Source organism: Culex quinquefasciatus, chromosome 2, assembly GCF_015732765.1.
Source record: "Culex quinquefasciatus strain JHB chromosome 2, VPISU_Cqui_1.0_pri_paternal, whole genome shotgun sequence".
Lineage (NCBI taxonomy): Eukaryota > Metazoa > Arthropoda > Insecta > Diptera > Culicidae > Culex > Culex quinquefasciatus.
Genome location: NC_051862.1, coordinates 34,252,718 through 34,265,899, shown reverse-complemented (window position 1 = coordinate 34,265,899; position 13,182 = coordinate 34,252,718). Strand labels below are relative to the sequence as shown.

The 13,182-nt window shown below is 33.9% G+C and overlaps 1 protein-coding gene across 4 annotated transcripts in view; it reads left to right on the top strand.

The window, feature by feature from the left end:
- Nucleotides 1-7,511, top strand: part of LOC6034176 (MOB kinase activator-like 2) — a 259,873-nt gene extending 252,362 nt beyond the window's left edge. For all 4 annotated transcript variants that reach the window (XM_038257129.1, XM_038257126.1, XM_038257128.1 and 1 more), the window contains one exon: nucleotides 6,152-7,511. In XM_038257129.1, the coding sequence (XP_038113057.1) occupies nucleotides 6,152-6,755 (604 nt within the window). In that variant the 3' untranslated portion in view covers nucleotides 6,756-7,511. The remainder of the gene's footprint in view (nucleotides 1-6,151) is intronic.
- Nucleotides 7,512-13,182: the final 5,671 nt, after the last annotated feature.

The following is a 13,182-nucleotide window of genomic DNA, read 5'->3' as shown; positions in this document are numbered from 1 at the left end:
AATGGTTAAGCTTGTTAGTTTTTCCTTAAAAATCTAACTTCTCGCTTTTGTTTTTTTTAAACAACTCAATTTTTTCAGATATTTGGAGCAAGTTTTCAAACAATTTTTGCATTTTTCAGGCACCTCTTAATCAATACAAAGTAGTTTTTCAATGATTTTTTAACGGTTTTTAACATTTGGTTTTCAGGTTTATAATTGACTTCTGTTGAACGTTTTTTCATAGAACGGAAACATGATTCAAATTATACGATAAATTGTCATCATCCCAGTACCACTCTTCGATTTTTTTTTATGTTAAACCTTCTAACACCCGTTGTTGCAACAGTGCTCCATAATACTTTTACTTTAAATTGAAATTTTTTGAACGAATTGAAGTAATTCTTCTTGCAAAAACATATTTGAAATATTTTATGATAGTAATTCAATTTTTATCTAATTAAATCATAAAATTTAATCAATAAACAAAAACGTAAAAAATCTCAATTTTGCTTTGGCGTTAATGGATTTAAATATTATTTATACTATATCCAATTATTCTTTGAAAAGTTTACCTGGATTGTAAATGTTTATTTTCATTTAGCAAGGTCTATTTCCAGTTTCTTCAGAAACTAATATTATCAGAAATAAATCTTGATAGTAATTGAGTTTCTTAACTTTTTCTGGAGCATTTTGAAAAAAAATGGATCCAAAAAATTAAGAAAATGTATACTTCCGTTTGAATTCCGGGAATTCCCGGGAAATTTATAAATTTCACGGGAAACGGGAAATATTTTTTTACGGGAATTCCCGGGGAATTTGTTCCCGCGACGGGAAATTAGACGCTCTACTCCAACATAATCTTCTACCATGTTAACCCAAAAAAGGCCTATTTAGAGCATTTTTATTTTTTATTTCTTTTATTCGGCCCAAACATTGTGGGGTTCTTTCCTATGACCAAATAAGCCATTTTGTGTCATTGGTTCACCCATAAAAGGCTCCATACAATTTTGGAATAATAATAATACTCGACAAATTTTAACTTTTGAAAGAATTTTTCTGATCGATTTTGTGTCTTCGGCAAAGTTGAAGCAGGGGTGCCCAACCTTTTGGCCCTGCGGGCCAGATCTTATTTTTCTGGAGCAGTGGCGGGCCGGAACTAATATTCGATAAAAGTTGAAAAAATAAACACATTTTTTCATGTTTTTGTTATGATTGGGTTCATTAAAAATAAATAAATAAAAGAACTAGTGTTGCAAAAAAGATTCATATATCTTGCTATTAAGAATGAAATACACAGATGACTTTCAAAAATTTGTTTGGTTGACTTATTTTATTTTTTTGTTTGTTTAAAATTGTTAAATTATTGTTTTGACGATTGTAATTAAAACCCTCGATTTATTTTTTTATTGAAAAAAAAAAACATTCAAGTTTCAAAAGTCATTGCAAAAAAAAACTTTTTGTGTTATTGTGATTTTAAACACATACAATATTTAAAAAAATGAAAAAATATATACTAAATTATTAATTCGTTATTCTTCAAAATTCAAAGTTTATGAAAAAATATATTTTTTGCACCCGAATTTCTAAATTCAATTTTTATTATTTTTAAATATATGCAGCGATCTATTTTCGGTATGAATAATTTGCTTTTTATAGTTTTTTTTTATCTTTATCACTGAAAAGTTGTTCTGGAAATATACTTTAGTTTTTGCTTAACTATTTATTAACAAAAAATATGAAATATAAAAAAAATCTATTTGAAGTAAACAGAGATAAAACTGAAAGATATTTAAATTTAGTGTCTTTTTGTAAATTTCTAGACAAAAATCCATGTTTTTCAATAAATTTCACAATTCTACGAAATGGATAATTTTGTTTTCTAGCACCATTTTTCAGTTTTAAAATATCAGTATAGAAATTATAAGAATTAAACTCAAACATGAAGAATAATTTTATAATATGTTCAAATTTGATCTCAAGCTTTTTTTAAATGCAGACAATCAATTTACATATGTAATATTTCATGAACAGCCTTAAGGGCCGGTCATAGAACTATTTTGAAAACCCGTCGCGGGCCGGATGAAATGGCTTCACGGGCCAAATCCGGCCCGCGGGCCGTACGTTGGGCAGGCCTGGTTTAAGGTATTGATGAAGACTATTCAGAAAAATATGCACATGATTTTTTGAGGATTTTAAAATTACCTTCTATTTACAAAAAAATAATTTCTCGAAATGTGTATTTTTAAATTTTTTGATTTGTTTTTATATGTTTTAGAGGAATAAAAAACCGGTTCTTTTGAGCTATAGAGGAATATGGCCAACAAATGTCTGCCGATTAATGATTTTTGAAAAAAAAGTTTTATTCATTTTTTAATTTCTAATGTAAAATCAAATTTGCAATCGAAAAATACTCTACAGATGTTTTGATTAAATGCACCGTTTTCAAGATATAGCCACTAAAGGTTTTCGCATTTTTAAAATAGTGCCCATAACTGTCCACATTATGCCCATTGATTTGAAAATTTCAAAATATTTTTTTCAAAAAGTTCCTAAAATTTCACTAGTGTTACATATTTTTTTAACAATGATAATTGAACCATTAAATAATGTCTATAAACAATGTGGGAATGTTTTAATAAGGTTTAAGGGTGCACAGCAACGAAGGAAGTTATTGTCTTCTTATTCCAAAATTGTCAAACTTACGGACCCAATCCTGCAATAACGCGATTGTCAAATAAGTCAAACTTACTAAAATGTCTGTAACAAAAATCTGGGTGCAAAAGCTCTGGTTGATGTGCACCGTTAAAAAACTAAAATTTGAACGGAAATTTAGTGAACTCTTCGAAAAAACATTTTCAGGATTGTGGACAATCAAGGATACTATTTGAACAAATAAAAAACGTTTTTTTTCTGCTAAAATTAAACTTTAAGCTGCTATATCTTGAACACGGTGCACTTGTAAATTGTAAATTTGTTAAAAATATATATTAAAAAAAAAACACTTTTTTTTCAAAAAAACATAACTCGGTGCCAACTTTTTTCTCCATACTTCTCTATGTTTTAAAAGTCCCCTTAAACAAATCACAAAATTTCAAAAATTAAAAAATTACGTATTTTGGAAAATTGATTTATTGTGAAAAAAGTTAAAAAGCAGATTTTTTGTGCCCCATTTCTTTCTCAATAGTCCTTCGAAGACGATCAGAAAATTCCTTTGAAATTTAGCGATTTTCGATTATTTAAGTATTAATGTATTCAAAAATCCACATTTTAATGTAACTAAATAAAAAAGCGCTTCCTATTAAAACAAATAAATGCACGGAAAAATTTTGCTGATTTCTAAATTAACTTTTTTTTACCAAAAATCAATCCCAAAACCATTCTCGTTATATATTTTTTTGATTCGCAATTTTTAAGCCGAGATATGATTTTATTTAAAAAAATGCATTTTTTCAGAAAAAAACTGCTTAAAAAAAAGGATGAAATTTCTTTATTTCCAAACAACATTTTTTTTTTTCAAAAAATCATAACTCGGGCGCAAATTTTTTGGCTCAAAATTTTCGTCACTGTTGCAGTTTATTTTAAAAACATTTTCAAACACATCAACAATAGAGAGTTAATTCGTCACTTTTATTTCTAGAACAACATGAGAAAGGCGCTTTAGGGGCCAACCATAAACCACGTGGCGATAGCCCGCGCTCCATTAAATAAAGTTTTTTTTGTGTTGATAATTGTCCACGAGAGGGGAAGGGATGTTTGAGATTTATGGATGGTCTTTAAGCGGTTTTGCAAATTCCAAGACAAAAAGTAACCTTTTTCAAAAAAAAACTCGAAATGTAAAATAATAACTGACTCTCCAGCTACCTTTTAACACTGCGGATTTTATTGAATAATTATCTGTTTTCTCGGAATTTGCAAAGTAGTTCCAACTGACAAAATGCTTTTGCGCCTTTTTCAAATGTTGCTCCAGATATGAACTATTTAGTACTTTGAAATAGGCAAAACGCTTCTGGGGCTGCTTTTTGGACTCCTGACTCAAGGCGGTTTAAAAACACCCAAAAAACAAAAAAATGGAAATTTTGTTTATTGGACTTTTTCAAACAAAAAAAAAAACTCTAGACTTATTGAAAGCTGTAATTCGTGATCGAAGTTCCGATAAGCCGATAATAGAAATGGGCCCTATTATTGCTACTTGTCAAATGGGATAGAGATTTTTTTGCCAATCAGAAAATTCCTTCAAAAGATACAAATTATCGCCTTATTTGCTATTTTCGTATAGAGACAATGACCCAAAAAGTTTGAGCTAAATGAAAACAATGTTGATTAAACCCTAGGTGATGAACAGACAGAATGCGTAACGTGATTTTCGAATGATCCCACTTTGTTTACATCTACAAAGTAGGAGGCTGTTCAAGCACAAACATGACTTTTTTCTTACTGATAAATGAGCTGTTTTATAATCAGTGGTATGTGTTTTATTTTGTCTAGTTTTTTACTTATTCATGCTTGCGAAAAAATAATTTTTAATTATCGATAGCAATACTCTGTGCTTTTGGCGAACAGTAAATTGATTCCACATTGAAAGTTCAAAATTGAGGCCGTTTTGCGAACCACTTTTCAGTACCCAGATAAAACCCTTCTCACGATTGTCAAATATACTAAAAAAAAACAATTATAAATTTACAGATTGTAGTTTGAAGTTTTTCCTTTTCGTTTGCTTAAAAAAACTGAAATTCAAGCCCAGATAGCAAGTTTAGGTAAAGATGGCAAAAGTGAATTTACAATGCAAACATAACAAAGTTGTTTGAAACTAATTGCTGGAGCAGTGCAGAGTTAGTGACTCGGACCGGATAGGCAGCAGGTGATAGGTGTTACAGGGGAGGAAATTGAACATGAACCTAACACAGGGCCGACCAAAGTATGGCCCGCGAGGTGATTTTTTGTGGCCCGCGGACCCGTTTTGAATGATCAAGTAAAATGGCCCTTTGAATCATCTGCAAAGTGATTTTGTTTTTTTTACAAATTAAGGTTTGGTTAAAGCTTTTTGCGAACCTTTTTATTTGTTGTTAATATAAAACGAATAATTTAGACATACCTACTTTGTTCCAAACATGTTGTTTAAATAAGGCCGATGCAAATATTTAAAAAAGTTTTTGTCCCTCGGCCCTGGCCGAGGTCAAGAGGGGGGAGGGGGGGGCAAAAAAATAAAAAAAAATAAAAATTTTAATAACAAACCATAGTCTTCACATTTAAATAAAAAAAAGTGTTTTAAAATGCATTTTACACTAGTTCAGTTGTTTTGCAATCATAAGTTTTCAAAAAATCTAAGATCTGTCAAAAACAAAAATTGTATCGAAAAAAAAGATTTTGCATCGAAAATTTTCAAAAAAATCTTAAGGTTTTTTAATAAACCCAAACATGCTAAAAATGATTTTTAACGCAGGACAATGTATTTTAATTTGATTTCAGGGGGTTGCACTTGAATTTTCATTGAAATTTCGAAGTTTATTGTAAAAATATTTTTTTTGCCCCCCTGATTTTTTGGGCCAATTTCGATCAACCATTTTAAGAAATGAGTTATGAAACGTTCAAATTTGACAAAGTAGAAAACTGTAGCGATAGCAAAGAAAAAAAGTTTCCCTTAATAATTCAAAAGTCATAACGGCTAATATTGGCTGAAATTTTTTGAACCTTCGAATAATATTTTTTAAATTTGATCCAATTGGATTGAAGGCTTTTTTCAAAGAATCAGTCGAAAAAAATCTTTTCTGTTCCTATAACTTTAATGACGAAAATTTTAGAAAACTAAATGAAATTGCAAAAAAAATCAACTGATTTTATAGATTGAAACACGGATTGAAATAATTTTTATTTCTCAAGTCTGCCATTTTCACATTTGGCCCGCAAGCTTATCTGAACTTCAAATTTGGCCCGCCATTCAAAAACTTTGAGCACCCCTGACCTAACATATATCGGAAATGAATTACTTTTGGCTACTTTAGCTTTGTCAACAAGATATTCTTTCCACTCATATTTTTATATATTTTGAAAGTTTGTTAAGATATCTTATCTCATCAAAAAATCATACCATCCACTTTCACGACCCCCGGGTCTTTTGTGGTCTCTGTTGCAAGTTTCCGCTCTTATCTCATACATTTCCCCCTTTCCATTCCAGGCGTTTCAACCTTATAGAACCCAAAGAGACGGAAGTGTTGCGTGACCTGGAGATCGCCCTACGCCTAACCGACGATCCAGTACCTTCCGGTGCGACGTCCTCGTCGTCGTCGTCGAGCACCACCAACACCACAACCACCACAAGCTCCGCGAGCACCAACCAGCAGCAGCCTAACAGCAGCAGCATCAGCAGCAGCAGTTGCGCGGCAATAGCCACAACGACGACGACGACCGACAGCGGTTCCGCGACCTCGACGACCGCGTCCGACTCGTGCCTGCTGCGGACAGATGCGGCGACCGAGCGGATGCTGGTGGAGAACAATAATAGCAGCAGCAGCACGTTCATCGACGGCGATGCGACGGCGCAACCGATCTGCAAGCAGCCGCTAGAATCGGGCAGTGTAAATAATAGTCATAGTAACGCTACTAGTAGTAACAAAGAACAAATGATGCAGACGTGCGGTCCCGGGGGAACGGGCAGTACCGGGAGCAGCACCGGCAGTGTCGGAATGATTGGGTGTGGCGTTGGGTACAGCAGCAGCAGCGGAGCGGCCGGAAGTACGGCGACACAGCAGCAGAGCAGCAACACCCAGACGACGGCATAGTGGATACGCTGGACGGCTAGTGTGGGCGCCGGGGCCGGGACCGTGTTCCTGCTGGGCGGGGCTGCGTGTTGTGGGGCAGCGCTGCCACCGCTCCAAACCAATCTCTGACCAAAATGTGATTTATCCTCCTCCCCTCCTCCTACATCTCCCCGTTTCCCTCTTGCTGCCCCTCTGAACGGGAGAGAAGATCGTGGTGGCAGAAACACACAAAGTTGTACTACAAGAATCGAACAAAAGAAGGGAGAGCTCGTAACAAGCTAGAACAACCAACAAACACTAGGCAAAAAACACTCTGGTAACAATAGCACACACAAACACACAGGTTCAATGCGGCCAGCGCGCGTGCGCGCGCTAGTTCCAACCGGCGGCGTAGAATCCAATTCCAATTGAGTCGGAACCGGAACCGGCGACGACGCTGCGTCCTGGCCGCGAAACCCCTCACTTCACACTCACACAGCAGCGACGACAGTAAACGTGTTGTGAACTCACGCGAGAATGAAAAAAGTGTTTTTTTTTCGTTTATTTTTTTTTGATAGAATTAAATTGTGATTCAGTAGCTATGTTTTACTATTACTACTACTACTATTATTATTTTTAAATTAATAATTATTATCGTTGTTTATTTAGTTTTTTTGCGGAGCGCGGTCGCGAGCAAATTTTCCACCTTGAAAGAAGCGCGCGCGCTAGCAGCAAAAGAAAGCAAAAAATCGAGAAAGCAAAAAAAAAGTTTCCTTTTGATTAGTTTTAGAAGAAGAGGAGAAAAAAACAGGATGCAAACGAACCAACCAATCCTGAAAGCGCGCGAAGAATAGAGCGAGCTAGAAGTTTAGAGTCCCCCCCGTTAGCGCCAGCCAGGAAACGATAAAAACAAAACGTGATATTCCCAACCTTCTTTCTCCTGAACTGTGCGCGTCCTTTTTCGCAAACGCGAATCTGAGCAGAGCTTGGTCCTTTGCCCGGGTGTTGGGACGTTTCGCCGAGGGTCATTTCGTCGAAATGAAAAAGAAAATAGATTTTCGAACTTAGTTTTTAAATTGATATATGAAATAATCGTATAGAAGAGCAATTTGCTCTGAAACGAGACATTCATTTAATTTATATTTTTACATTGGCTTAAACTTTGTACTAGCCTTCCTTGTGGTCAAAGATTACATTTTGCAACTTTGATTAGTCGGGCAGCTGGCCGTTCATAAATAACAATTTGATGATGTGTATTTTGGGAAGGAATTGTTGACAAAGGCCAAACTAAAATAAAACTATTTAAATACATTAGTTAAGTTACAAAATAAAGAGTTTTTCAGCACAAGTTTTACCACAGGTGCCGAAAAAATCAAGTTTTGAAACAAGTTGAACCCAACTTTTTTGTTATTCCGGAAAACATCGTTTGACCTGTATTTGTTTCCCCACTCGAATGGTATTTGCCGACAAGATTAGTCTGAACCATCAAAAGTTCAAACCTGAAAAGTTGAACTTTCAGCACTCAAATGGATGCTGAAAATGCCTTTTTTGCAATTCCGCTGTAAAACTGTCAACTTTTCTTGTCCTTCTGGAGAAACGAAACGGCCTACTTTTCCCTTCCAAAAATAACAGAAAGGAAAATTAATACCTTTCAATACCAGTGCTAAAAAGTTCTACTTTTCAGCACTGAAATGGGTGCTGAAAAGTTGAACTTTTCAACACTATTATCGAAAAGTAACATTTTTAAATATTTTTTTTGTTTTGTACGGTGAATTTACTAAACACATGTATGTTTGACATAAAATTCCATTCGAGAAGCGTTTTTCGGAATTGCAAAAAAAAATGTTGTAAGCAACTCGTTGCAAAACTTGATTTTTTCAGCACTCGTCGCTGAAAATCGCCGTAATGTACGACTCGTGCTGAAAAAATCTTCTTTCTGCAACTTGTTGCATAAACTACTATTTTTGTACTAAAATTCACAGAATATTAACAGATGTTCAAAGATCATTGAATTTTTAAAATGTATTTCTATGATTAATCTCCTTTTTTAACATGAACAGCCTTTTTACATTTTTTTTTATTTTTTCGCAATAATTTTTAATATTTTTTGCATTCTTTCAAACAAAAACCGTTCTTTAAAAAAAATGATTTTAGTTTTGTTTTTTCTTTATTTTTAAACAAACATGATCAGTAATTTGAAAAATAATTTAGGGTTTTAAAAGAATTTCTCTGAGAAAGAGTTATGTTTCAAAACAAACAGTTTTTTTTTAACTTTTTTAGAAATTATTTTTTGCATAATTTTGTGAGTTTTAACAGGTTTCAACATGATATTTGGTTTTTTTATTCTTTTCAGATTTTTTTTAATTAAGCCTCAAACGAGATTCTTGCAAATTTATTCTTTTATCTATTTTTTCGCATTCTTTCGTTGTTGATTGTTCTTTGAAGAATCTTTGTTGCAAAATTAATTATCAATGGGATTGATTTTATCAAATAAATAAGCCCTTCAACGCTCAAAAGGCCAACATTTTGTGTTTTTCTCACCTTAAAAATTGAAAATGCGTAAACTTTGATTGTTTGAAACAGTCTTTATAAAATTTTAGGGACAGGTCCGGATTTGGCTCATAATTTGACCTGTTATTGGATTTACATCCCGGACTTGTCTCCTTAAAAGTTCAACAATATTGGTTTTAAGCAATTCGAAGCATCTTGAATTTAAAAAAATGAAAAATGATTGGTCGATCTTATGCTTGTTTAAAAATTGAAAACCTGCATAAAAAAATACTATCGGTTTATTTATTCTTCCTAATATGAGCAGATCTTTATAATTTTTTAATAATAATTTATTTGAGCATCGAGTAAGCATTTCTGTAACAACATTTAACACGTGTTTAAATGGGAAGAAAGGCCGTAAGAGCAATGTCGTACCGACCCTTTTAAATGTTGCTCCAGATTTTGTTCTTTTTTTTTGTCATTAAATTTTGTACTTTTGTCATTTATTCTCTAAATTAAAGATAAACTTTCATTATAGTCTGTTAAAAATAATGAACAATACAAAAACATTTATTTTCATTCTAATTTGCAATTTGACGAAACTCCATTCGGCGAAATGTACCAGATCCGTCCCAGACCAGCTCCGAACCTTTTGCGAACGTAATAGAACTGTGTTCTTTTTGCATTAGTTTCCTTTCATTTTTCTAGTTAACTGTTAACACCCTTTCTTTTTTATTTCTTTGTTGATCTAGTTTGTAGCTATTGTTTCCCACCTGATTTTTTCACCTTTTGGCTGTTTCTATAACTTTGTAAGGTAGCGTCTTTCAGTTAGCGTAGTTTTCCCCCCAACCAATACCAGAGAACGTACACAAAACTCACAAACAACACACACCACAACAACAGTAAAACAATGGTCAGAATTATTGCGGAACCAACCAACACAAATAAGCAAACCCTTAATAGGAAAAGTCGCACCCCCGCGAGCGCGCGCGCGCTCTGTTTGCGCGCAACAGCAGAACAAACAAGGTTAAATGCAAGAAGAAGAAAAAACAAACCCTAGAAATCTTAATGAAAGAATAGTAAACTTAATGAATTAAAGCATAATATAAAACAAATGAAGAAGGAAAAAAAGAGAGAAAATTGTTGCTGCAATTGATACATTAAAAGAGAAAAACAAAAAGAAGAAAAAAAAACAAGTAGAAGAGAACACGAGGTCTATATATTTAATACAAAAAAGAAAAATAAAAATAAAGGAAAAAATATATTAACATATATTGTTGTTGTTGGCTATGCCATTAAATCGAAAGAAACTAGAGTATTTCAGTGGAGTGAGAGCGAAAGAAGAGAGAGAGGAAACCCCCCTCTAAAAATCACAACAAAGCATTGGTTTTTCGCCTTCAGTTTTGTTCGTTTTGCCCTCTCATTCGCACACCCCGTCGTCCCATTGAGTCTTGATTTCCGCCATGTTTTCGTTTCGTTCAAATCATCGTCGTTCACCGCACTCTTTTTGGGTTGCTTTCGTGTCCTCCCCCCATCATCATCATCATCATCGTCATCATATTTCATAATCATAAATTTTACTTTTCAGTTGAATAATTTTATCCGAAAACAAAAGATAACAAAACCAATAACAAACAAAAAAAGAAAACAGTCGTAAAAGTGCACATATGAGAGAGACAATATCGATAATCAATTGCAAATTTAGACACACAAATCGTTGAACAAATCTAACAACAACAAAAGTAAAAAAAAAAAACATGAACAAATCAGCTAACATTGCGTGTGAACGGAATCTGGAACGAGTCTGAGCAGAGAAGCAAGCAGAGAGAGTTAACATAAGTTGAATCTAATTTACCCTTCCCTTCTGAAAAAAAAAGGAAAACGGAATGAACTATACTTAAATGTGATAACCGAAACAAACAAGAAAGAGAGTTTAATTATTTTTTTCTCGCAAAACGGAAAACAAAGAAAGCAAGGACAACTGAACAGTAAAACGTGTTAATTATCTACATTGATTGATTTTTTTTAAAGACGAAATTAACATTCTGAGGAAAGCGCAGTAAGGAACGACTGAACAAGTGTTGCGAACGAGTGAGAGAGTGCTGAAATAAAAACAAATTTGTTTACATCACTACTAACGGTGTGTTAACGCGAGAGAAAGTGAGCGAAATAAAAAAAAGTTGCATAACATTTAAAAAAAATACAGAATAGAAGCAGAAAAGCAGCAGCGTAATGTTTGGCTGATTGACAAAAAAGTGGCCTTTAGAAGAAATATTTGTCTATTGCGTCCTGTGTCCTCCTCCCCATCCTTCTTCCTCCCTCTTCTATCTGTGTATCCACAAATTGTTGGTTATTTCTAGTTTACTAAAACTCGATTCCTACAAAAAACCTGTGTGGGCATTATGATTCAAGGACAGAATAAAACACAAAAACAAACTAAACACATGGAAACACACGCGATGCACGGAAAATTTTATTTCTTTTTGTCATCATTAGTCAGAAATGATGAAAAAATCCGCTTATTTAAAGATAACAAACTGTAAAAAAAGGTAAATTCATATGATGCTCAAAAATTTTGTTTTATTTGCTAACTAAATAATACATATGTCAAAATTCTACATGGTGCCGATTCAAATTCCAATAATTATTCTGCAGTTCCATATGAAAAAGTACAATCCGTAATACGGATCGTGCTTAACCATCTACTGCACAAATTTATTTTTCCAAGATTTTTGTGTTCCCGTCATTTTGAGCAACTTTTGTTCTACGGAAAACTTTACTTCTCTTGTTTTTATGTTTTTCTTGTTTCATTTTTACTATTTCAATTTGCATTTATCTTGTTTATACCGAAAAATAAGACTTTACAACATTGTTATGATTGAAACAGTTAATGGCCTAAATAAATTAACATTTAAATTATACTTGTGTTGAAAAGACCTTCCCATAGCTCCGTAGCTCGGAGGGCTCGACGTCGGTTGTTTGTGTGTTAAGTCCTCTCTATAGCATCGTAGCTCGAGAGGCAACGAAAATCAATACCTTATCTAGCTAACAGAAAGAAGATCGGAAGACACTTGATGGTTGAGTTCGTCGCGTCTATTCCGTAACAAATTCATGAACTAAATGATTATATAATTAAAAATCAGACTACGCTATCATTGCAGCATTGCGTTTAACACCTCATTTTATAAATAAATATTATTTGGTTTTATCTTTCCACAGCCGGCTGTCTAAGATTAAACCATTTCATTAAAAAATTAACAACAGTTAAACGGGAAATGTCTCATCCGCAGCATCCGATTGTTTGCCTTGAGAATAAAATATAATACCTTTCAACAAGCACTATGATTTTGGGTCGCATCATCATCTTCTATGATGAATCCTGACCAAACACCCTATCCTACTAACAAGTTTTCAGGTTCCTGGCGCTCGTGGGGTGTAAGCACAGAGTAAATCAGCTGCCCTAGTAGCAACCTGCGCTAACTAACATTCCCGTCCCTTAAAATCGAGATCTACAAACTGACATGGCGGGCGCCGTTGGTGGCCAATGACTGTTACCTATTCGCAACTGATCTTGTTTTGGCAATCATGGTGTTTAATCTTTTCAGCGCATTCATACATGCTGTTGATAAGGGAAAAACCACTTGATAGTCGAAGCCTATGATCAGTAGTGCTGAAAGGATATTACGGTTCTGTTCAGCAACGGAGAAGGACAACCATGGGTGGTCTCTCATGCTCATGCTCATGCTCATGCTAAATAAATTAACATTTAAATTATATTTCCGTTTAAAGGGTGTTTTTCGGAATTGCAAAACATGTTGTATGGAACTCGTTGTAAAACTTGTTTTTTTCAGCACTCGTCGTATTTATCCAACTCGGTGAACCTCGTTGAATAAATGTACGACTCGTGCTGTAAAAATCTTCTTTTTGCACCTTGTTAATATAGTCACTCAAACCGCTGTATCTTCACAAGGATTGGATT